This window comes from Natrix helvetica, assembly GCF_964273705.1.
Source record: "Natrix helvetica genome assembly, chromosome: 6".
Lineage (NCBI taxonomy): Eukaryota > Metazoa > Chordata > Lepidosauria > Squamata > Natricidae > Natrix > Natrix helvetica.
The window spans coordinates 56,600,266-56,625,151 of record NC_138553.1 but is presented as its reverse complement, the minus strand read 5'-3'; the positions used below and the strand labels follow the sequence as shown (position 1 = coordinate 56,625,151).

Sequence of the window (24,886 nt, the reverse complement as noted above, 5' to 3'; positions counted from 1 at the left end):
CTCTTCCCCAAGCGCTGAGCAAGATATGGAAAGCTATCGTAATCACATAGAATTTTTTGAACGCCAGCTTTTTCAGGCCAAAATAGATTACGCAGCGCTAGAGGCAAATAAGAAGGGTTTTCCTATCTTTCAAACTTCTGAAAACGCCATCTTGCCTTCTTCTCCAAAGCCTAAGACACACCCCCTGGAGGATACTGTGTCAGGCAAATCAGAACAGAGAGATGTGCACACGTCACAATTGCCACGTGATCTCCTTTGTTATCCAATATATGCCACGCAGGCAGAAATATTGCAGCCAAGAAGTGAAGCTGCACCGCCATCTCCTGGCAGAAATAATTTACTAAAAGGAACCGACATGCATTTTAAAATCAACGAGCAATTTCAGCCAATGCAACAGATTCTTTCACAAATGTCATTAGATTATTCAAGTATTCAGGCTGCTAGGTCACAAATGCCTTCTCAGGCCCAATTTTCAGCACCTCCTGATGGTGCACGTGCCTTTCCAGATAGAACAAGACAGTACTTAATGCAGCAAAGGCAGATTTCTGCCCCCCAAGCAAGCCAAGTTAATTTTGCTGCTCAAGCATCAACTGCACCTGTAATACAGAGACCACAGGTCTGATTACAGCGCCCCCTGGTTCAACAACCAGCATTTTTACCTGCACAGCAAGTTGTTCAAACGCATATTCCTCAACAGGCATTTTCTGTCGCTCCATTGACTGTTGAGTCAAAATTTAAAATGTCACGACAGAATTATAAAGCCTGAGTCAGTGAGGTTGCACTCTTGCTTCGCAGAGAAAGTACCCATTGTATGGTGTTTAATCCTCCTGCCCAACCATGGACTCCTGCAATAAGAGACCTAGAGACGGGATTGCACAACATTATTGATGTTCATGAATACTGAACTGCAGGCTACTTTTCCGCCTGATGCAACAGCCCAATAAATTTGGGCCCATTTGGAAGATTGCTACAGGCCCATTTCAATTGAATCTTTATGTTTGCTCATGTCTGAGTTCCATGGTTCGAAGTTGAAACGTGGTGAACAAATTGGTGGACATTTGACCAAACTGAAAGGAATGAGAAAAGAATTGAGAGAAAGAGGCCATTTTATTGACTATGTCCAAATGATCAGCATTATCATTAACTCATTGAATTATGAATGGAGAGATGGAATTGCAAAGATTAACCATGTGCCTATTGCTCAACGAACTGTTAATAATGTATGCGGACTTTTAATTGAGGAGGAAGCTATCAAATTAGCCACACCACATTTGAAACGCCGCCAGCGTTGAGAGCTCCAGCTAGACGTCCCTTCCGAGGAAGAGCCTACGCTCCAAGGATGCCAAGATGCTAAATCTGTAACCGTAGGGACATGACACCCGGGATTGTCCCCAACGAGTTCCAGCTCCCATCACATACCAGCCCAGAGGAACAGACTCCAGAGGCAGAGGTAGAGGTGGAAGACAAGGTCGTCGTGGTCCAAGGCGTGATCCGCAACCACCACTCGCAACATTGGATATAGCCAATGATCCACAACCTGATCCAGAGTACGACAGACGGTTTTTGTGAACTTTGGATAGTGGAGCAGCTTTACACGTTACCTACAGAAAGGAAATCTTCACAGAGATGCACGAGCCAGAACCTGAATATTGAGAAATGTATTCCTTCTCCAACCACCTTTGTAAGGTCATGGGAAAAGGAACTGTTTACATTGAAGAGCTCGATACATTCATCCCTGATGTTTATTACATACCTTCAGCAGCCAGCAACTCCTGCAAAGGCTCCTAAAGCCAACAAACAGAAAATAAGGAAGCAGGTTGCTCAGAGCAAGCCTGAGGTTCCTTGTGAAACTGTTAATGTTGAAAATTCACTAACTGGTAAACCTTTGCATTCCAGGTGTATCCACAAGTGGCATAGAAGATTGGGGCATGCCAGTTTCCATGTTCTTAGAAAAATGCCAGAGTTCGCAAAAGGTTTGGATTGAAAGGGGTGTAAGGTGTTTTTGGATTGTGCAGTTGGCAGGAAAGCTAAATCCAAAGCAGCAGCCGTTCCCAAACACGCTACACGCCTGTCAACACGCATTTTTGATTTGGTACATACTGACATAGTGGGTCCTCTTCCACCAACAATTGGTGGTAGAAAGTATTTGCTAACAATTGTTGATAATCATTCTAGATATGGGTTTGTATATCCTATGAAAGAGAAATCTGAGACCTTTCAGATCTTTAAAGACTTTGCAGCATTTGTTTCTACCCAATACCAAGTTCGCATCGCCAGAATCCAGAGTGACCGTGGTGCAGAATTCATGTCTCAGCGTTTCCAGGACTGGGTGTATAAGAATGGAATTTTTCATCAGACATCCGCTCCATAAACACCGGCTCATAACGGAGTCGCAGAACGAAGACAAGGGGTTCTACAAACCATGATGCGTTGTCTCCTAGAAGGCGCCAATCTCAGTAACATATACTGGCGTGAATCTATCAAATATGCAAATTACATTGTCAACCGTACTTGGAGCAGTGTAATAAATCAAACTCCTTTCTTCATGATGTATGGCTACAAGCCCGATCTCAAGAACCCCCACATTTTTGGTTCATACACTATGGTGAACATTCCCTTACCTCAAAGAAGAAAAGGAGGTCCAGTAGCAAAGAGACTGAGATTTATGGGTATTGATGATAATTCAAAATGGAGCAAATTTATTGACCGTAAACATGTAATTGTGATTTCACAATCTGCTAATTTTGAGGAAGATATTGACTGATCCAGGATTCATTCCAATGATCCTGGAGTTTATTTTTCTAGAGATGATGTTGCCGATGCCACGCAACCTGATGACCAAGATTCACAGGCAGATATTCCTTCTACCAGTTCTTCACAACCTGATGTTCCGTCTTTGCGAGCCGCAGATGCTGATGCTAGCGACAAATGTGAGGACGAGGATGAAGAAGAAGAAGAAGAAGAAGAAGAAGAATGGACTATTGTTCCGAGACGTTCCAAGAGGGTCACAAAAGGTATCCCTCCACAACGATATTCGTGGCAACTGACAAAAACACCCTTGCCTTTGATTTGCAATGTTACACTTCCTCCTGATACGTTTACACAAATCAAGCAACTTCCTGATTCAGAGCAAGACAAATGGTATGAAGCAATGCAGGATGAAATGGACAGCAAAACCTTCAGCAAACAAGAAAGTCATTGGCACTCGATGGGTCTACAGAATCAAGAAGAAACCGAATGGTGAGTCATTGTACAAGGCCAGACTTGTAGCTCAGGTTTTCGCTCAACGTTATCCTGAGGACTACACAAACACTTACTCACCAACAGTCAGAACTGAGAGTATAAAAATTGCTTTAGCCACTGCAACTATTCTTGGTTTAGAAGTTTTCCAGTTTGATGTGGACACAGCTTATCTACATGCTGACCTAGATGAAGAGACTGAGAGGACCTCCAGGATTCCGACAGCAAGAAGGGGATACCTGGTTCCTGAACAAAAGTCTTTATGGGCTGAAACTGTCAGGTTGTCAGCGTTACAAATACCAGGTAGAAATAAATCAAAGTCCAAGGCAGAATCATCCTTAAAGTTCCGATTTAATAATACAGGCATGTTGGCAACGTACGGGGGAATTTCAACTCTGATTTACACCCTGGGAGTTACCCCAGTTGAAAGTTCATGATCCATCCCCCCATCCATAATCAATCACATGCCCCAATCCTTTTCTTCCAAGCAGGCATCTCCACCCAGCTTCTTCCAGTCAAATGTCGAGGTGCTGAGACAAAAGATGACCTTGGCTGCTAGGAAAACTTGACAACAACACATTCCACACCTCTGCCTACCCCAGGGGGACCCTTTGGCTTATCAGGGAACTTCTCATGGAATTGTTTCACTAAGTTATCCACTTTCAGATCCCAACTTTTCACCCACATAGCTTCGGACAAAGGGTACCTCTTCCAATGCGCTAAATATTGTAAGTGACCCCTATACAGCCTGGAATCTAAGATTTTTTTTCACCTCATAATGTGTTTCCGCTTCTACCACTACAGGAGGAGGGGGAGCTTGGGTGGATGGCCTTATGCTAGACCCCATTACTGGCTTCAATAAACTACAATGGAATACCGGTTAAATTTTCCCTAGTAGTCTGGGTAGGGTGAGTCGAACTGTAACTTAATTAATTATCTTTTCTATTGGGAAAGGACCTAGAAATTTTGGACCTAATTTCTTACTAGGCATCCGTAACCTTATGTATTTGGTAGACACAAAAACTTTGTCCCCCACTCTAAAGGGGGTTTGGAGGGAGCGATGTTTATCAGCTTGCTTCTTGTATACTTCTGCCGCATCTGCTAGAGCCTTTTTCGTATTGTCCCATCCCTTCTTTAGTGTATCCAGCCATTCATTCAGAGACATGGAGGAGGGAGGTTCTTTAGGTAGCTCAGGCATGGGAACAAATTCCATGCCACTGGTAATCTGGAAATAAGTTAATCCAGTACTGCTGTGGACCGCATTATTATATGCTACTTCAGCTAATGGTAGCAAGTCCGACCAATTGTCTTGCTGATAGTCCACATAACAGTGGATGTACTGTTCCACCATTGCATTGGCCCTCTCTGCTGCCCCATTTGTGCTGGGATGAAATGCTGAACTGAGTCCCTGTGTAGACCCGATCGATTTAAGGAATTCTCTGCAGAACTTGGCGGTGAATTGAACTCCGCGATCTGAAATGATCCTTTTTGGCTCCCCATGCAGGCAATAAATGTGTTTCACAAACATTTTCGCTAATTTCTTTGCGGATGGTAGGCCTGAACAAGCGATAAAATGTGCTTGCTTGGAAAACCAATCAATAACTGTCCAGATTACTCTATTACCGCTGCTGTTTGGAAGCTCGACGATGAAGTCCATTGCTATCTCTTCCCATGGTCAGCTAGGGTTGGCCACTTGTTGTAGTAGCCCAGGGGGCTTTCCCGGCCAGGTTCTCATTGTGGCACAAGTAGCACAGCTTTTTACATACAATACAATAGTAGAGTTGGAAGGGACCTTGGAGGTCTTCTAGTCCAACCCCCTGCCTAGGCAGGAAACCCTATACCGTTTCAGACAGATGGCTATCCAACATCTTCTTAAAGACTTCCAGTGTTGGGGCATTCACAACTTCTGGAGGCAAGCTGTTCCACTGATTAATTGTTCTAACTGTCAGGAAATTTCTCCTCAGTTCTAAGTTGCTTCTCTCCTTGACTAGTTTCCACCCATTGCTTCTTGTTCTACGCTCAGGTGCCTTGGAGAATAGTTTGACTCCCTCTTCTTTATGGCAACCCCTGAGATATTGGAACAATGCTATTATGTCTCCCCTAGTCCTTCTTTCTATTAAACTAGACGTACCCAGTTCCTGCAACCGTTCTTCATGTGTTTTAGTCTCCAGTCCCCTAATCATCTTTGTTGCTCTTCTCTGCACTCTTTCTAGAGTCTCCACATCTTTTTTACATTGTGGCGACCAGAACTAAATGCAGTATTCCAAGTGTGGCCTTACCAAGGCATTATAAAGTGATATTAACACTTCACGTGATCTTGATTCTATCTCTCTGTTGATGCAGCCTAGAACTGTGTTGGCTTTTTTGGCAGCTCCTACACACTGCTGGCTCATATTTAAATGGTTGTCCACTAGGACTCCAAGATCCCTTTCACAGTTACTACTACTGAGCAAGGTATTATCTATACTGTACCTGTGCATTCCGTTTTTGTTGCCTAAATGTAGAACCTTACTCTTTTCACCATTGAATTTCAATTTATTAGATAGTGCCCAATGTTCAAGTTTGTCAAGATCCTTCTGTATCTTAAGCCTATCTTCTGGAGTGTTGGCTATTCCTGCCAGCTTGGTGTCATCTGCAAATTTGATGAGTTCCCCATTTATTCCCTCATCCAAATCATTGATGAAGATGTTGAAGAGGTACTTCAACATCTGGGGTACTCCACTGCATACTTCCCTCTATGTAGATGCAGTTCCACTGAGGACTACACGTTGAGTGCGGTTGGTCAGCCACTTACGAATCCCTCTGGTGGTGATGCTGTCTAACCCACATTCTTCTACTTTATCTAGTAGTAGATTATGGTCTACCTTATCAAAAGCCTTACTGAAGCCCAAGTAAATTATATCGACAGCATTCCTCTGGTCCACTAATTTTGTCACATTATCAAAGAATGCAATAAGATTAGTCTGGCATGATCTGTTTTTGACAAATCCATGTTGGCTTTTGGCTATTACTTTGTTTGCTTCTAGGTGTTCGCAAATTCGTTGCTTGATTATTTTTTCCAGAATCTTTCCTGGTATTGAGGTCAGGCTGATAGGTCTGTAGTTTCCTGGATCTAATTTTTTCCCTGTTTTGAAGATGGGAATCACATCAGCTCTTTTCCAGTCCTCTGGTAGTTCCCCGGTGTTCCAGGATCTCTGAAAGATATAATTCAGTGGTTCTGAGATCTCGTCTGCTAGTTCCTTCAGAACCCTGGGGTGTAATCCATCCGGTCCTGGTGATTTGAACTCGTCTAGGGTAGACAGGTGCTCACTTACCATTTTCTTCCCTATTTCAATTTGTGTTCCTAATCTGATTTTTGTGGTGCTGCTTTTGATAGGTTGGACTGTTTTATCTCTTTGTGTAAAGAGAGATGCAAAAAATGAGTTAAATAGTTCTGCTTTCTCCCTGTTGCTTGTCACCTTCTTGCCACTTTCTCCTAGCAATGGACCAATTGTTTCCTTAACTTTTTTCTTGTTTTTAACATGTTGGAAGAAGCTTTTTTTGTTAATTTTTACTTTTGTGGCAAGCCTTTCTTCATTGTGAGCCTTAGGTTTCCTCACTTCATCTTTACAGGCTCGGGCTATTTGCTGATATTCTGCCTTAGTTATGTCCCCCTCCTTCCACTTTTTATACTTACCTTTTTTGTCTTTCAGTTTGTCAGAGAGTTCTTTATGCAGCCATGCTGGTTTCTTTTGGGAGCTGTTATTTTTCTTCTTCATTGGTATTGTGCTAGATTGGGCTTTTGTAATCTCATTTTTCAAAATTTCCACAGCTTCTTCAGTTGTTTTCCCCTTGAGGATTCTCATCCATGGAATTTTTCCCAAGCTCTCTCTAAGTTTATTGAAATTAGCTTTCTTAAAGTCCAAGACTCTAGTTTGACTTTGTTCTACTACTTGTGTTTGGATAATGTTGAATTCCAATATTGCATGGTCACTTGCCCTCAGGGTTCCTATGGCTTCAACACCTTCTATCATTTCCTCTCTGTTAGTGAGAATTAAGTCCAATATGGCTGATCCCCTTGTTCCCTTCTCTACTTTTTGCAAAACAAAGTTGTCTGCTAGGTTTGTTAAGAACCTGTTGGATCTTCCACTTGGTGCAGAGTTTGTTTTTATGATCAGCGAATGTTGGAATAAACTGCCTATAAAAGTTTGCAATTCCAAGGAAGCTTTGTAATGGTTTGCAAGTGCTTGGAGGTTTCCAATCTAACACCGCTTTCACTTTTCCTGGATCCATTTCTACTCCTTCATTGGAGATACGATACCCCAGGTAATTTAGCGAGGTCTTGTGGAACTCACACTTTGACAATTTTGCGTATAGTTTGGCAGTTAGAAGTTTTTTCAGGACTTGCCGTACCAGTTTCACATGTTCTTCCAGGATCTCAGAGAAGATCAAGATGTCATCTAAATAGACGAGTACTCCGCGGTGTAGGTGGTCGTGTAGCACTTCCTGTCAGGCCTGTAATTCTGTTCCTTTTAGGATCTTTGGCCTGCCACATATTTAAAACATATATATATTATGCTGTTTCATTGGTATAGTAGTTGGGAGGGGGGAATAGAAAGGAGTAGGATTGTGGAATGTATTGTTATGGATTTTCTTAGAAGCTCAAGGTCGTCTTTTGTCTCCGCACCTCGACACCTGGCCGGAAGAAGAGGGGTGTACATGCCAGCGTGGAAGATGAAGATTGGACCATGTGATGAATTAGGGGGTGTGGGGATAGATGATGAACTTTTAACTGGGTGAACTGACAGGATGTGCGTTAGAGTTGAAATCCAACAGCATAATGCCAAAATGCCTGTCTTATTAAATTGGAGTTTTAAGGATCACTTTGCCTTGGACAATGATTTAATTCTGCATGGTATTTGGAACGCTGACATCATTTCAACTCTCACTTTAAAAAAATTTCTTTCATCGGGGTACTGAATCCCAGTTCTGACCCAACCCTGGGCAGGACGAAATTTCAGTGAAGATGGAGGAAGGAAAGAATGCAGCAGAGAAAGCTAAGGATGGATAGCTTATTTTTGTCGAAACTATCTATGCACCTTCTAAAGAAATAGTTCAACAGGCAGAGGCGAGGGAAAGGGAACTTCAACTGGGCGCCCGGCGAAAGGAACCAAAACCAAGATTTTCCTCACAGACGGAATTAGCTTCGGGATTTATTGCTTCTCAGGAATGCCTGCTAGAAGGAGGGGGGCCCCCCAAGGGAACTCTGACAGACAACTGGAGCATGGGGAGAAGAGCAAATGAATGGAGATCTCAGTCGCTCTCACGCAGCCAGTCTTTGATGGGCCTTCAGGACCAATTCCAACGCCTAAATGTGAGTGAACAAATGAATGGAGATCTCAGTCGCTCTCACGCAGCCAGTCTTTGATGGGCCTTCAGGACCAATTCCAACGCCTAAATGTGAGTGAACAAAAACCCCTGGGGCCCCCAGAACCACCCGGGTGGAGCCTAGCAAAGCCCACATTATCCTTTCCCAGCAGAGAAACTGCTGCGCAGTGGAGTGGAGACCTTGGTTCTTTCCACACAGCCACCAGCGAATCAGCACCCCCCCCACTCCTGGAGTGAAAAAAAGTTGGGAAGTAAAAACTAACCAGCCGAAAGGGGCCTGGAACACTTTCACCTCCCCCCCTCTGCAAAGTGATGGCTCTGAACCCATCAATCAAGCCAATCCAGGTTGGGCTTTCTTCCCGGGTCATGGATGGGCTCAATGCCAGTGGACGCCTGCCCCTTCCCAACAAATGGCGCCACCCCAAATGGCTGCCCAGAGGCAGAGCCAGGGACTGGGACCACCACAGGGTCCAGCCCCCCCACCAATGCCTCAGCAGGCTTTTGCCCAACCGATGGGTGTGGCCCCACAAAGAAGCTTACCACCCCAAGCAGCAGGCCAACAGGTTGCTCCGGTTCAACCACCAGCACCCCCTCCTCCTCCCACACCCCCAAGGTTCCGTGCAACCTATGATGGCAGCCGAGACAAACTAGCTTACTTTATGAATCGAGTATTGGCGTACGTTGACCAAGTAGGCCCACAATACCTGACGGATTGAGAACTAATCCAAGAAATAGCAGAGGGGATGAATGAAGGAGAGGCAGCACAATGGATAGCGGAACTCCATGAAGAAGCAGCTGAGTTAGATGACATAACGGGGTTCATCGAACTGATGCGGGCCCGATTTTTCGATGTGGCCCAACAGGTAGATACTGAAGACCAGATCCAGGAATTACGACAGGGGGGTCGGCCGGTAAAGAATTAGTTTGGGAGTTCCGGAGAATAGCTGGAAGACTACGATACTGGCCAGAGAGACTATTGGTCTATACGTTCAAAAAGGCCTTAGATCCCAAACTAAAACAAGCTTGTGCTGTAAGGGGGACCCCAGATCGTATCCAAGAATGGTACACCACTGCAATCATACTGGACCACGAGATTAACACCTATCCAAAACTGGGTACCAGAACCCCTGGGAAAAAACCGTTAGCCCACCGAACGCAGAGGCAGCAAACTGAAAAGCCCCCGCCAACCCCTCGTTCCTGGGGCCCCAAAATAAAGTGCTACCGGTGTGGTCAGCTTGGCCACCGGGCATCTACATGCTGGGCTCCAGCCCCAGTTCCACAACACGCCAACCACCTGCCAGCACAATCAAGAAAACCCCCAGAAAACCACCAGAAAAAAGTCGTCTGGCACAACAGCCAGCAGGGGCAAAGAGCGAAGCCACTGAAAACGCCCCGGCCACCTCAGAGGAGGAAGAGGAAGGAAACCCAGAAGACGACCCAATGGTGAGTGCACCTATCCGCCCCTTCCAAATAAAAGCCAAACTCCAAATACCGAAAACGGAGGTAGAAGGGGAAGTTGGGGTGATTATAGATACCGGCTGCACCCGATGCTTAATCAGCATGTCAATAGTGGAGCAACTAGGTATACGCACCAGACCCCTAAAACATCCCATTCCGTTTGAGCAAGTGGATGGAACCCTAATTGGGGGAGCTCCGGCTACAAAGATCACTGAGTTAGTAAAGCTGGTGATAGGCCGCCACTATGAGTTCCTCAGATTCATCGTGGCCCCTGGAATGCAGGAGTCAATTGCATGGTTGGAGAAGTGGGAACCTACTATAAAGTGGGAGGATGGCGTTAGAAAGGTGACTATTGTACTTGGGCCGTTACCACCGGTGGAACCAAAAGGCCACCCAGGAACATTGAAACCTAACAGCCCAACCCATCCAGAACCTGCAGCAACTGCAGCAGACACTAAACCTCCGGGAATCCAACGAGTCCCAAAGATCTATTGGGATCTGGCGGAGGTGTTCAGTGAGGAAGACGGAAACTACCTTCCACTTCACTGCCCCACACACTGTGCAATAGAGTTCAAACATGGGGCAACCTTACCAAAGCCCAAAATGTACTCTATGACGCCTAAAGAGATGATAGAATTGAGGAAGTACATTGACACCAATTTGAAAAGAGGGTTTATTGAACCAGGAAAATCAAAAGTAGCGGCCCCAGTGCTCTTCAGGGAAAAGAAAGATGGGGGGGTTCGCCTCTGTGTGGACTTACGAGCTTTGAATGCGGTATGCGAAAAGAATACCTATCCCCTCCCTCTCATGAAAGATATGTTGAACCACTTGGCTAAGGGCAAGATCTTCACCAAGCTGGACTTGAGAGAGGCGTATTACCGTATACGAATCCGGAAAGGGGATGAGTGGAAGACCGCTTTTAATACTCCCTTAGGCAGCTTCCAATATAAAGTCATGCCTTTCGGACTACAAGGAGCACCGGCAGTATTCATGCAATACATAAATGAAGTGCTACACGACCACCTGTACCGCGGAGTACTCGTTTATTTAGATGACATCTTGATCTTCTCTGAGACCATGGAAGAACACGTGAAACTTGTACGGCAAGTCCTGAAAAAACTTCTAGCTGCCAAACTTTATGCAAAATTGTCAAAGTGTGAATTCCACAAGACCTCGCTAGATTATCTGGGATATCGTATCTCCAATGAAGGAGTAGAAATGGACCCAGAAAAAGTGAAAGCGGTGTTAGATTGGAAACCTCCAAGCACTCGCAAACAATTACAAAGCTTCCTTGGATTTGCAAACTTTTATAGGCAGTTTATTCCAACCTTTGCTGAAATTGCCCTACCATTGACTGACCTATTAAGAACGGGGCCTTCCCCTACTAAACCAAAAGCAAACCAACCATTAAAATGGACAATCGACTGTCAAAAGGCTTTTGAGAAATTAAAACGGCTCTTTGCCCAAGAACCCATATTGCAACACCTCGACCCAGAGCGACCTTTCATAATCCAAACGGATGCCAGTGATGTCGCGATAGCCGCGGTGCTACTACAAAAGAATAAAGAAGGCCACCTCTTTCCATGCGCTTACATCTCCAAGAAACTCACCACTACGGAAAGAAGGTGGCCCATTTGGGAGAAGGAGGCATTCGCGATCAGGTGGAGCATGCTCACCTGGAGACATCTCCTGGAAGGGGGGGGATATACCGTTTGAGGTATGGACTGATCATAAAAACCTCGAAACTCTCCTTGCCCACCGAAAGTTATCCCCCAAACAGGTCCGTTGGGCCCAATATTTCCAAAGGTTCAAATTTGAAATTAAACACATCCCCGCAGGGAAGAACTTGTTAGCAGATGCACTGTCGAGAAAACCCAAGTTTGACAGTAAGAAGGAAGAAATTTTCCACCCCATCATATCTCCTTCTCACCTAAAGGCAGCTCAAGTCACCAGTCGAAGCCAAGATAAACTGAGAAGCGAACTGAAAGCAGCCCTCCAGACAGACCCATGGTTCAACAACAACAAGGACATCCTAACGATTAATGATGGCGTAGCCTGGAAGGGATCCAAACTGTACGTCCCTGCAGAGATGAGATTGCAAGTGCTACAGCGGAATCATGATGCGAAACTAGGAGGTCATTTCGGATTCCTGAAAACTCTCCACCTTGCTAGACGTCAATTTTGGTGGCCAAAGATGAGGTCGGAGGTGGAAGATTATGTAAAAAGCTGTGCTACTTGCGCAACAATGAAAACCCGTCCGGGAAAGCCCCCTGGACTACTACAACAAGTGGCCAACCCTAGCCGACCATGGGAAGAGATAGCAATGGACTTCATCGTCGAACTTCCAGATAGCAGTGGTAATAAACTAATCTGGACAGTTATTGATTTGTTTTCCAAGCAAGCACACTTTATCGCTTGTTCAAGCCTACCATCCGCAAAGAAATTAGCGAAAATATTTGTGAAACACATTTATCGCCTACATGGAGTTCCAAAAAGGATCATTTCAGATCGTGGAGTTCAATTCACCGCCAAGTTCTGGAGAGAATTCCTAAAATCGATCGGGTCCACGCAGGGACTCAGCTCAGCATTTCATCCCAGCACAAATGGAGCAGCAGAGAGGGCCATTGCGATGGTGGAACAGTACATCCGGTATTATGTGGACTATCAGCAAGACAATTGGTCGGACTTGCTACCTTTCGCTGAAGTAGCATATAATAATGCGGTTCACAGCAGTACAGGATTAACTCCTTTCCAGATTACCAGTGGCATGGAATTCGTTCCCATGTCTGAACTACCTAAGGAACCCCCCTCCTCCATGTCCCTGAATGAATGGCTGGAGGCACTAAAGAAGGGATGGGAGAATACCAAAAAGGCGCTAACAGATGCGGCAGAAGCCTACAAGAAGCAAGCTGATAAACATTGTTCCCTACAACCCCCCTTTCGAGTGGGGGACAAAGTTTTTTTGTCTACTAAATACATAAGATTAAAGATGCCTAGTAAGAAATTAAGTCCAAAATTTCTAGGTCCTTTCCCAATAGAAAAGATAATTAACCCAGTTACAGTTCGACTCAGCCTACCCAGACTCTTAGGGAAAATTTACCCGGTATTCCATTGTAGCTTATTGAAGCCGGTAAGGGGGTCTAGCACGAGACCATCCACCCAAACTCCACCTCCTCCCGTAGTGGTAGAAGGGGAAACACATTATGAAGTGAATAAAATATTAGATTCCAGGCTGTATAGGGGTCGCTTACAATATTTAGTGCATTGGAAGGGATACCCTTTGTCAGAAGCTACGTGGGTGAAAAGTTGGGATCTGAAAGCAGATAAATTAGTGAAGCAATTCCATGAGAAGTTCCCTGATAAGCCAAAGGGTCCCCCTGGGGGAGGAAGAGGTGGTTAAATTTTAATAGGTTAACTTTTATGTTATTCTCTTTTCAGGAAACGTTTTTCTCTTGAGGAGAGGCCGCCTGTCAGGCCTGTAATTCTGCTCCATTTAGGATCTTTGGCCTGCCACATATTTAAAACATATATATATATTATGCTGTTTCATTGGTATAGTAGTTGGGAGGGGGGAATAGAAAGGAGTAGGATTGTGGAATGTATTGTTATGGATTTTCTTAGAAGCTCAAGGTCGTCTTTTGTCTCCGCACCCCGACACCTGGCCGGAAGAAGAGGGGTGTACATGCCAGCGTGGAAGATGAAGATTGGACCATGTGATGAATTAGGGGGTGTGGGGATAGATGATGAACTTTTAACTGGGTGAACTCACAGGATGTGCGTTAGAGTTGAAATTCAACAGCATAATGCCAAAATGCCTGTCTTATTAAATTGGAGTTTTAAGGATCACTTTGCCTTGGACAATGATTTAATTCTGCATGATATTTGGAACGCTGACACTTCATTTATGTACTGCATGAATACTGCGGGTGCTCCTTGTAGTCCAAAAGGCATGACTTTATATTGGAAGCTGCCCAGGGGAGTGTTAAAAGCGGTCTTCCATTCATCCCCTTTCCGGATTCGTATACAGTAATATGCCTCTCTCAAGTCTAGCTTGGTGAAGATCTTGCCTTTAGCCAAGTGGATCAACATATCTTTCATGAGAGAGAGGGGATAGGTATTCTTTTCGCATACCGCATTCAAAACTCGTAAGTCCACACAGAGGCGAACTCCCCCATCTTTCTTTTCTCTGAAGAGCAATGGGGCCGCTACTTTCGATTTTGCTGGTTCAATAAAATCTCTTTTCAAATTGGTGTCAATGTACTTCCTCAATTCTATCATCTCCTTAGGAGTCATAGAGTACATTTTTGGCTTTGGTAAGGTTGCCCCATGTTTGAACTCTATTGCACAGTGTGTGGGGCAGTGAGGCGGAAGGTAGTTTCCGTCTTCCTCACTGAACATCTCTGCCAGATCCCAATAGATCTTTGGGACTCGTTGGATTCCCGGAGGTTTAGTGTCTGCTGCAGTTGCTGCAGGTTCTGGATGGGTTGGGCTGTTGGGTTCCAACGTTCCTGGGTGGCCTTTTGGTTCCACCGGTGGTAACGGCCCAAGTCCAATAATTACCTTTCTAACGCGGTCCTCCCACTTTATAGTAGGTATCAACTTGTCCAACCATGCAAGTCCCAGGATAATTGACTCCTGCATTCCAGGGGCCACGATGAATCTGAGGAACTCATAGTGGCGGCCTATCACCAGCTTTACTAACTCAGTGATCTTTGTAGCCGGAGCTCCCCCAATTAGGGTTCCATCCACTTGCTCAAAGGGAATGGGATGTTTTAGGGGTCTGGTGCGTATACCTAGTTGCTCCACTATTGACATGCTGATTAAGCATCGGGTGCAGCCGGTATCTATAATCACCCCAACTTCCCCTTCTACCTCCGTTTTCGGTATTTGGAGTTTGGCTTTTATTTGGAAGGGGCGGATAGGTGCACTCACCATTGGGTCGTCTTCTGGGTTTCCTTCCTCTTCCTCCTCTGAGGTGGCAGGAGCGTTTTCATTGGCATTGCTCTCCGTCTCTGTTGGCTGTTGTACCAGACAACTCTTTTCTGGTGGTTTTCTGGGGGTTTTCTTGATTGTACTGGTAGGTGGTTGGCGCGGTTGTGGCACCGGGGCTGGAGCTTGGCATTTTGATGCCCGGTGGCCAAGCTGACCACATCGGTAGCACTTTATTTTGGGGTCCCAGGAACGAGGGGTTGGTGAGGGCTCTTCAGTTTGATGCCTCTGTGTTCAGTGGGCCAAAGGTTTTTTGGCAGGGGTTCTGGTACCAGGCTTTGGATAGGTGTTAATCTCGTGGTCCAGTATGATTGCAGTGGTGTACCAATCTTGGAGACGATCTGGGGTCCCCCTTACGGCACAAGCTTCTTTCAGTTTGGGATCTAAGGCCTTTTTGAACGTATAGACCAAGAGTCTTTCTGGCCAGTATCGTAGTTTCCCAGCTATTCTCCGGAACTCCCAAACTAGTTCTTTCACGGGACAACCACCCTGTCGTAATTCCTGGATTTGGTCTTCAGCATCCACATTTTGGGCCACATCGTAAAATCGGGCACGCATTAGTTGGATGAACCCCGTTACATCATCTAACTCAGGAGCTGCTTCTTCATGGAGTTCCGCTACCCATTGTGCAGCCTCTCCTTCATTCATCCCCTCTGCTATTTCTTGGATCAACTCATGTTCCGACGGGTATTGTGGCCCCACTTGGTCAACGTATGTCAATACTTGATTCATGAAGTAGGCTAGCTTGTCTGGGGTCCCATCGAACGTTGCACGAAAACGTGGAGGTGTTGGAGGAGGAGGGGGTGCTGGTGGTTGAACCGGAGCAAACTGTTGGCCTGCTGCCTGGGGTGGTAAGCCCCTTTGTTGGGCCACACTCATTGGTTGGGCAAAAGCCTGTTGAGGCATTGCTGGGGGGGCTGGACCCGGTGGTGGTCCCAGTCCCTGGTTCTTCCTAGGGGCAGTTATCTGGGATGGTGCCAATTGCTGGGAAGGGGCAGGCATCCACTGGCATTGAGCCTATCCATGACCCGGGAAGAAAACCCACCCTGGGGTTGCTTGATTCATGGGTTCAGAGCCACCACTTTGCAAAGGGGGGGAGGTGAATGTTTTCCAGGCCCCTTTCGGCTGGCTGGCTTTAACTTCCGAAGTTTGTTGCACTCCAGGAGGGGGGTTTGCTGATTCGCTGGTGATTGTGTGGAAGGAGCCAAGATCTCCACTCCACAGCACAGCAGTTTCTCTGCTAGGGAAAGATAATGTGGGCTTTGCCAGGCTCCACGTAGGTGGTCTGGGGGGCCGAGGGGTTTGATTTCACTCACTTTTAGCCGTCCGAATTGGTCAAAGAATGGCTGCATGAGGGCAGCTAAAATCTCCATTCCTTAGACCTTCTAGCCATCATCCAGTTGCCTGTCGGAGTTCCCTTGGGGGGGGGCCTCTCCTTCTAGCTGGCATTCCTGAGAAGCAATAAATCCTGAAGCTTCGTCTCACAGGTCTGCTATTTCTTTAGAAGGCGAGCAGATAGTATCGGCAATTTCAAGCGATCCGTTATCTTTAGCCTTCTCTGCTGCATTCTTTTCTTCCTCCATCTTCACTGAAATTTTGTTCTGCCCAGGATTGGGTCAGAACTGGGATTCAGTACCCCTATAAAAAAAAAAAGAAATTATGGGAGAGTTGAAATAATGTCAGCGTTCCAAATACCAGGTAGAAATAAATCAAAGTCCAAGGCAGAATCATCCTTAAAGTTCCGATTTAATAATACAGGCATGTTGGCAACGTACTGTGGAATTTCAACTCTGATTTACATCCTGGGAGTTACCCCAGTTGAAAGTTCATGATCCATCCCCCCACCCATAATCAATCACATGCCCCAATCCTTTTCTTCCACGCTGGCATCTCCACCCAGCTTCTTCCGGTCAAATGTCGAGGTGCTGCGACAAAAGATGACCTTGGCTGCTAGGAAAACTTGACAACAACACACTTCCACAATTCTACTCCTTTTGATTCCCCCCTCCCAATGACTACACTAATAAAACATCATAGGAAATTATAAGAAAGTGTGGCAGGCCAAAGATTCTTAAAGGAACCTCTGCAGGCCTGACACAGGTTTAATGTGGTACTTATGTCTTACTGACAAACTAAATTCAATGGGCTTTATTAAGTCCGAAACCGATGAATGCGTGTTCACAAAAAGATCTAACAATGCATATGAGATAATTCTTGTTTATGTTGATGATATTGTTTATATTGGTCCAAATAAGAAAATGGGTGAGATTTTTGCTAAAAGTTTGCAGAGATACTTCACATTGAAATCTTTAGGTCATATTAGCACTTATTTAGGTGTTCAGATTGACAAAACACAGAAGGTGTTTAGTCTTTCACAAGAGGAGAAAATTGACCACATTTTGCATCATTGCAACATGAAAGATGCTAACACAACAAAGACACCCATGCAAACAGATTTTCACAACTTAACACATGAACCTGAGTTCGAGGATCAAACACTATATCATTCAGTCATCGGGTCACTGTTGTACATTAGTAGTTGGACCAGACCCGACATTGCACTTAGTGTTAATCTCTTATCACGACACGTAGGTAAGGCAACACAATTTCATTGGACATGCGTTAAGAAGTTATTGAAATACCTGAAACACACTAAACACATGAAGTTATTGCTAGAACCAACACATACTGATTATGCAGAATTATGTTGTTATGCAGATTCTGATTGGGCAAGTGATAAGAAATCACGCAAAAGTACTTCAGGTTACATGATGTTCCTGAATGGATGTCCTGTTTACCGGCAAGTGAGAAAACAGAGTTTTGTTTCTTGTTCATCTACTGAAGCTGAATATACTTGTGTTTCGGATGCATGTAATTCTCTAACATGGTTTGATGCTTTGATCGCAGATATCTGGACACGTCCGATTTGACCAATCACAGTGATGGAAGACAATGAATCGGTGGTTTATATTTCTGAGTCACATTTCACAGGTTCTAGGTCCAGACACATTATCAAAACACAAAGCAATTAATTAAGCAAGGTTTTGTTAAATTGCAATATGTATCTACACATGATCAAATTGCTGACATGCTCAACAAACCACTTCCAGCAGCTCAACACGAGTATCTGCGAAAGAAGATGTGCCTTATTTGATGATTTGATGACATCAGCCCAACTAGCAAAAGAAGGGATGTCACTGCATTAATTGGTTTGCTTAGCTGTGCTGAAAATTTATTGCGCATGCTCCAGTTCTTATCTGCAAGTGATTTAGTATGCATGCTCCTTCACATTATTTAACTTTCTCTTCTGATCTTCTGTTCGCCTGCGAAGGACGCAGGCACATAACTCTTGCCAAGATGTGATTAATTCAGTTAGCAAAGTTTTGTATTTTTATTTTCTTTTATATTAAAGTGTTTTTATTAGAACATGCTTCGGGTTTTATTTTTGCTTGTCTTCAGAAGTATGCTGCTAGGAGAAGCCACGATCCAACACCTCATTAATTCAGGGCAGAAACTTACACCCTGACAAACAAACTTGCTGCTTGTCAAGCCACTGTCCTAACCATGCAAACCACCGTGCTCATAAGCAGGGTTTAATACCAGATTAAAACAATCAAGCAGAAAATAATACCTAAACAATGAACTACCAATATAGTTACTTATGATATATATACACGTATCCTTGTGATATATGTTCATACAGTGTATCACAGAAGTGAATACACCCCCTCGCATTTTGTAAATATTTAAGTATATCTTTTCATGTGACAACACTGAAGAAATGACAGTTGGCTAAAATGTAAAGTAGTGAGTATACAGCTTCTATAACAGTGAAAATGTGCTGTCCCCTCAAAATAACACAACACAGAGCCATTCATTTCTAAACTGCTGGCAACAAAAGTGAGTACATCCCTAAGTGATAATGTTCAAATGGGGTCCAAAGTGTCAATATTTTGTGTGGCTACCATTATTTTCCAGCACTGCTTTAACCCTCTTGGGCATAGAATACACCAGACCTTCACAGGTTGCCACTGGAGTCCTCTTCCTCTTCTCAAAACACTTTGTGGAACCATGTTCCAAAACCCAAATTAAAATGTGCCATTTTCCAAAGGGGGAAACTCAATATGCTTAATTCAGCTGTAAATAGAAGCAAATAACAGTGTATACCAATTGGTGGCCTTAGAGGCCGTATTTATAAAAATGCATCCATTTTCTTAGAAACTAAATATGTTACGAATATGCAGAGACACATTCAGCTGAATGAGTAAAACCTCTTATGAGAATCTTAGCAATTATTATATGAAAAGAAAAAATTAGAACAATAATTAACTGCAAATTCTGAGGGCCTTAAATTGCTTTAAAAAGAAGAGAATACTGCATTAAATATTTATTTTAGTACCTGGAAAGCTATAGCTTGACTGAGACTATCAAGAGCAGGATCTTCACCCTCATCTTCACTTTCTTCTTCTTCTCTGAACAGCATAAAGGAAAAAAAAAACCCATATATGAATTGTATAGATCAGGCACTTAAATCAGTAAATGAGAATAGGAATATGTGTTGTACATATTTTACTCACATTTCTTCTTCTGGTTCAATTACTTTCTTCCTTTTCTTTTTGTCTTTCTTTTTGGGAGGTTCACGCTCTCCTAGCATGTTTTTCGGACATGCATAACTTAAATGTCCTATTTCCTTAAGAGAAAGGAAATAATATTGAACAAGTTGAACTTGGAGAATATTACTTTTTACTTCTTCATAAATTTACCTTGTACGTAAATAGTAGATTTGTATTTATTCATTTATAATTACTCTTAGAAAATGTAGCATTGTACATAGTTAAAAAAATTATCTGAATGACTGCACCAACTGATAACCCAAGTGTGTACAGTTTCAGTGAATGGCATTAGCATAAGTACATGACAAAAACAAGTATCTCGTTGGAACATCAACATTTACTCACTCCACATTCATAGCATTTTGACTTGTCATAGTAATTTCTCCTTCGGATGAATTCTGCAGCTCTTCCATTATCAATAGCAATACTTGCTTTTATTACTCTTCCAAATAGCTAAAAAATAAAAACAAATACAATTTTAGCTTTCAGAATGTCTCAAAAGTTACTTAATAATATACCCTTGTAACTTACCTGTTTATTATTAAGTGCCCGAGAACAGTTTTGTGCTGACTCTTTATCCAAGAACAAAATAAATGCAACTCCTTTACTTCTTCGTGTGTCTTTGTCTTTCATAATTGTAACCCTATAAAAAAATACTGATATGTTCACATACTATTACAACAAGAGAGGTAAGCCTTACAGTTATTCAGGTTGCCTATATTATTCATTTCAAATTCCAGCAAAAGGGCAGCTATCAAAATAAACACAACATGAGAATATTCATAAAAAACTACTAATGAAACTCGAATCATTTCCAATAAAGGACAATAGAGAAAAAAGTTACTAAACTCGAAAAATACCCTTTATTGAGAATCATGATATATGAAAAGTGTTTCTAAAAACAGAGACCTGACAATAAATGAATCAGGTCCATTCATGAACTATTTGTGGATCTCCACATTATACGTTTGCATAATATTAAGATCAACAAGTATATTGTCAGAGCAGTATGTGTCATTATCCTTTCTCATTAAAACATGCTCTTTCAGTTTTTCCTCTCAAATAAGGTTAAAATAAAAATCGGTAATGGTACTGCTTATTAAAATTCTAAAATCTGTTTGACAGATTCTTATTCCAGTTGTTTCAATCTAGCATTGCTGAAATGTAATGGGACTGGGATTCTATTGATATAAAAATCAGCCTGTTCCTGCCTGATGTAATACCTCTGTCCTTGAAGATACTTGGCATTCCAAGTATTTTGGACTTGAGAAACTTCAGCATACACACCTTATTCAATGTAATTCAGGATGTTGCTACTATGACAGGCTATTTAAAGTCATAGATAGTAGACACAGAATAATCTATTATCTGGATTTGGAACTGATGTGGATGAAAAAGCTACAATTTATATTGGGCATAGTCTCTGATCATTTCTCCCCAAAACCTCTAAAAGGATGGATCTACCAAATGCTTCCTCAATAGTGTAGATGATTTGGGCAACAATCTTCTCTAAACTTATTTATTTCAGGAACCAAAAAATAGTTTAGATATAAGAAGAATTGTTCCTAAATATTCAAAGCCAATCCATAGGGAAACTTTGACCATATAGATATTGGTGAAGTGCAACTCTCAATATCATTCTTCACTAATCTTGCTAGCTGGGCTGCTAGGAGATACTTTAAACTTTTATGAAGTGCCAAAGATTTTGCATTTCTGCTGTGCAAGGAAGAGCACAAACTGTAAAGTGACCAAGATCAGATATACTTTACATCTGAAGATTTATTCTGATATAAAATAACTTCTTAAACTGCTTAAGTAGCGACAGAAGTTCAGAAAATTTATGGATCATTGTATTAAATGGTGGAATATTCTTTCTGTTTAGATTTAAGATGAGAGAGAGAGAAAAGAGAGAGAGAGAGAGAGAGAGCTTCAGACAAGTCTGATTCCTGTTATACATATCTTTCAGTTTGTACATTCTAAAGAAGTAAGATACTTAAAAGGATGGGAGCCACTTGCTCTTTGGAAAATAATCCAATCTATTTTTTTAATCATTCTGGGTCAGATTCTATTTATGTGTATCAGCTGTGATAAAGTACTTATAGGTTTCTGGGAAAGTGTAAATATAGAGATACAGCGATCTGGGTGAGTTGACATCAATAAGCAGATGAGATACAATTCAGTTTCTCTCTTCCAGCTTCTGAAATGCTGAGTAGATGATACCTTAATTTTAGAAAATGGAGGTACAATATCTAGCAGCATTTTGCAAGTAAATGCAAGAAACAACTTGAAGTGATATAGGTAGGTAATTACCTATAACACTTCAATTTGTTTGCTATGTTAGATGATGCTGTACATTTAACCTAAAGAACTGAGATCTGAAAAAGCCATTTTTATGATAAGATTCCAGAAAGCTATGAATAAGCATGATTTTCTTCCTCAATCTGAGATCCTCTCTCAGAGGACTAGGAGTTTGAGAGTTCTTTGCAGTATCTTAGTTATTCCTAGTGCTGCACTCTTGTGGACAGAGAACTCTGAAATTGTTCCTGGGATCTGTTGGAGCCACTCTTCTGGCATAGGAGTCATGGGCCTAAGTGCTCTTAATATCACTGGGGCCACTTTGGCCTTTACTTTCCACATCAATTCTAATTCCTCCTTCAGGCCCTAGTATTTCTCTGGCTTCTCATACTCTTTTCTTCCTGATGTTTATGTCATTTGGCACCACTACATCTATCATCACTGTTGCCCTCTGGTTTATGCTACTACATGATGTCTGGTTGATTGGCTAGTATCTAGATTGTTGGTTTGAGTGCCGAGCTTGGCAATTTGGTTGCAAACATTTTGTTACAATTTGGGGAAATATCTTCAGTGCATTTTGAATTGTGCTCATCTGTCAGAACACAGGTCTTTAAATACTGTTGTTTTTATGAGATGCAAATTAGTCTGAATGTTGTCTGTTTGGATATTTCTGAGTCATGGTCTGATTTCGGACTGTTTGATTGGCTGGCTGTTGTTGCTGGGCTATAGTTAATTACCATCTGTGTGATGCAGATTAGCATTAGAGTTGTTTATGTGGGTGCTTCGGAGTCATGGTCTGGTTTTGGCTTGTTTGATAGTTTGAGTGACTGGCTGTTATTACTGAGACATGGTCCGATTTCTTGTCAGCTGATCGGTTATACTTTTGTTTCCATGCTGGGGTGCCCATTTGTTCATTTGGCTAGTATCTGCCTGTCCACTTGCGTCTGGATATATATGTAGTATGGCACTATATTTTTACAACATAACCCCTAAATGTAATATAAATACCACAACACAGAAATGGTAAAATAAGCACTTTTGAAGAATTCCCCCCTCCTAGAAAAGCACAACCTATGAATAGAATATTGTTATAGAAATTTCATACCAGGTGTGGCAGTAATATTACAAATAAAGACAAAAATTACACATAAGAAAAGATCTCGTCAAATCGGGGGTGTTGGTATTACTAGACACAACATTAAAGAATAAGCTACATACAATTCAATATTTATACTTACTTAACTACTTTCCCATATTTTGAAAAAATCTGAAAAGACAGAAAAAATATAGTTATTTGGGTTATCTATAAAAACAGAAAAGTAAATTCTTCACAAAACACAGAAGTAAATATAAATATTCAATGATTATTCGCACAATCAGATAGACTCAATTCTAATGTTTAATTTTAAAGTACACTTACTCTGTACAAATCATTGTTTGTCAATGAAAAGGGCAAATTAGATACATAAACTGTGCTTTTGCTTGGTGCTAATCCTCCACTCATTTTTTTCTAGAAATAAAAAAGAAAATGTCATGTGAAAAGGAAGCCTCAAACTTATTTAAAAGATACAGGGTAATTTCATAACAATCTTACTTACCCTGAACAAATAGTGTTTAACAATTAAAACAAATATTACTGCAGAAAAAAGGTGGTTAGGTTATATGCCACTTCGTTACTTTTTCCAATGTTTATCTTTGGGGAACAAATTTCCTTCCTACTTTCTACATTCCTTTCAATTTATGCAAGGAAATAATAATCCTATTCACATAGACCTTGAGCTGAGAATTCTAGTTTAATTAATTCTGCAATATAGGCAAATATACCAACATATCTGGAAAACAACAGCAGCCAACAGGATGGAAGAGATCAATTATGCCAGCACCAGACAAAAGAGACTCTATGGACTCTGCAAACTATTGAATCTTCTTCTTCCTAGTGTATTGCCGCAAGTGCAGGGTCTGCTTTTCGGATCATTGAATGCCACTTACCAATCCAAGATGGTGACAATGGAGGAAGCATAGTTATATCACCGGTGAAAAGTTGCTACTAAAATAAAATAAAATAGTAGGAGAAGAGGTGGAGAGGGAAAGATAAGTCATAGAAAAAGAAAGAAAGACTAGAGAAAGGAAAAGGAGAGGAAGAATGGAGAAATTAAAAATAACAGAAGCCCAGCTGTACACGAGAAGCCTGAGAGGAGCCCAGCTGCACACAAGGCCTACCCAAGAGACCGGAGGATGATCAAAGTGAGGTGAGCAGAGAGGCAAACCGACTGTAGGCAGCAAAGCCAACCAGTGGAGAACAACAAGGTGAGCTGGTGAGCTAGTGGAGCCAGCTGCAAAGCAGTGAGGGAAAACAGCTGTGGGTCAGAGAGGCCAGCCGAGTGCAGGATAACGACCAGCAGAGAACAAAAGGTAAGCCGGTGAGTGAGTAGAGCATGGAAGAAGGGAAGAGAAGAGAGTCGAGCTTGCTGGACTCCAGGCAATCCTGTTTGCTGGTGGAAGCAGCATCCCGAGCATGATGCACAGCAAAAGGAAACCACGTGGCTCCAGAGCAAAAAGCAGCAGCAACACAGCAGGGAGGAGAGCCAGCAGCAGCACAGGGCAGTGGTGAGCAGAGCCTGAGAGCACCTCAAAAAGCAATGGGGAAAATGACGGTGGAGCTGACTGGAGACCGAACAGCAGAGCTGAACTGTCTGGAAAGCTGCACAGCAGGCTAAGAGAGCTGAGTAGAGCAAGGACAAGGTTGAAAAGACTGGAGCACCGAAGCACAAGGGAGCTGGCAGAGAAAACAACAAAAGGCAGGAGCAGCAAACCGGGGATTAACCACAGGACTAGAAGAGCTGTTTTGAGCCCAAAGCTGAGGCTAGACATTCTCTGGTGGGAGAGAGACAGCGATTGGTAATGCCGGTGTCAAATTACCTACC

General features: G+C 42.8%; 1 protein-coding gene across 8 annotated transcripts in view; it reads right to left on the bottom strand.

Annotated features, from left to right (window-relative positions):
- The window catches only part of ZCRB1 (zinc finger CCHC-type and RNA binding motif containing 1), a 47,093-nt gene that overhangs the window by 9,186 nt on the left and 13,021 nt on the right, over positions 1–24,886 (bottom strand). For 3 of the 8 annotated variants that reach the window (XM_081957200.1, XM_081957202.1, XM_081957203.1), the window contains 6 exons: positions 23,383–23,472; positions 23,201–23,229; positions 20,199–20,310; positions 20,013–20,120; positions 19,632–19,744; positions 19,454–19,526 (listed from right to left, as the gene is read on the bottom strand). In XM_081957200.1, coding sequence (XP_081813326.1) covers positions 19,454–19,526; positions 19,632–19,744; positions 20,013–20,120; positions 20,199–20,310; positions 23,201–23,229; positions 23,383–23,466 — 519 coding nt within the window. In that variant the 5' untranslated portion in view covers positions 23,467–23,472. Of the gene's footprint in view, positions 1–16,524; positions 16,693–17,257; positions 18,049–18,146; positions 19,192–19,453; positions 19,527–19,631; positions 19,745–20,012; positions 20,121–20,198; positions 20,311–23,200; positions 23,230–23,382; positions 23,473–23,951; positions 24,010–24,886 lie in introns of those variants that run through there. The other 5 variants (XM_081957201.1, XM_081957204.1, XM_081957205.1 and 2 more) reach the window with 5 other exon arrangements.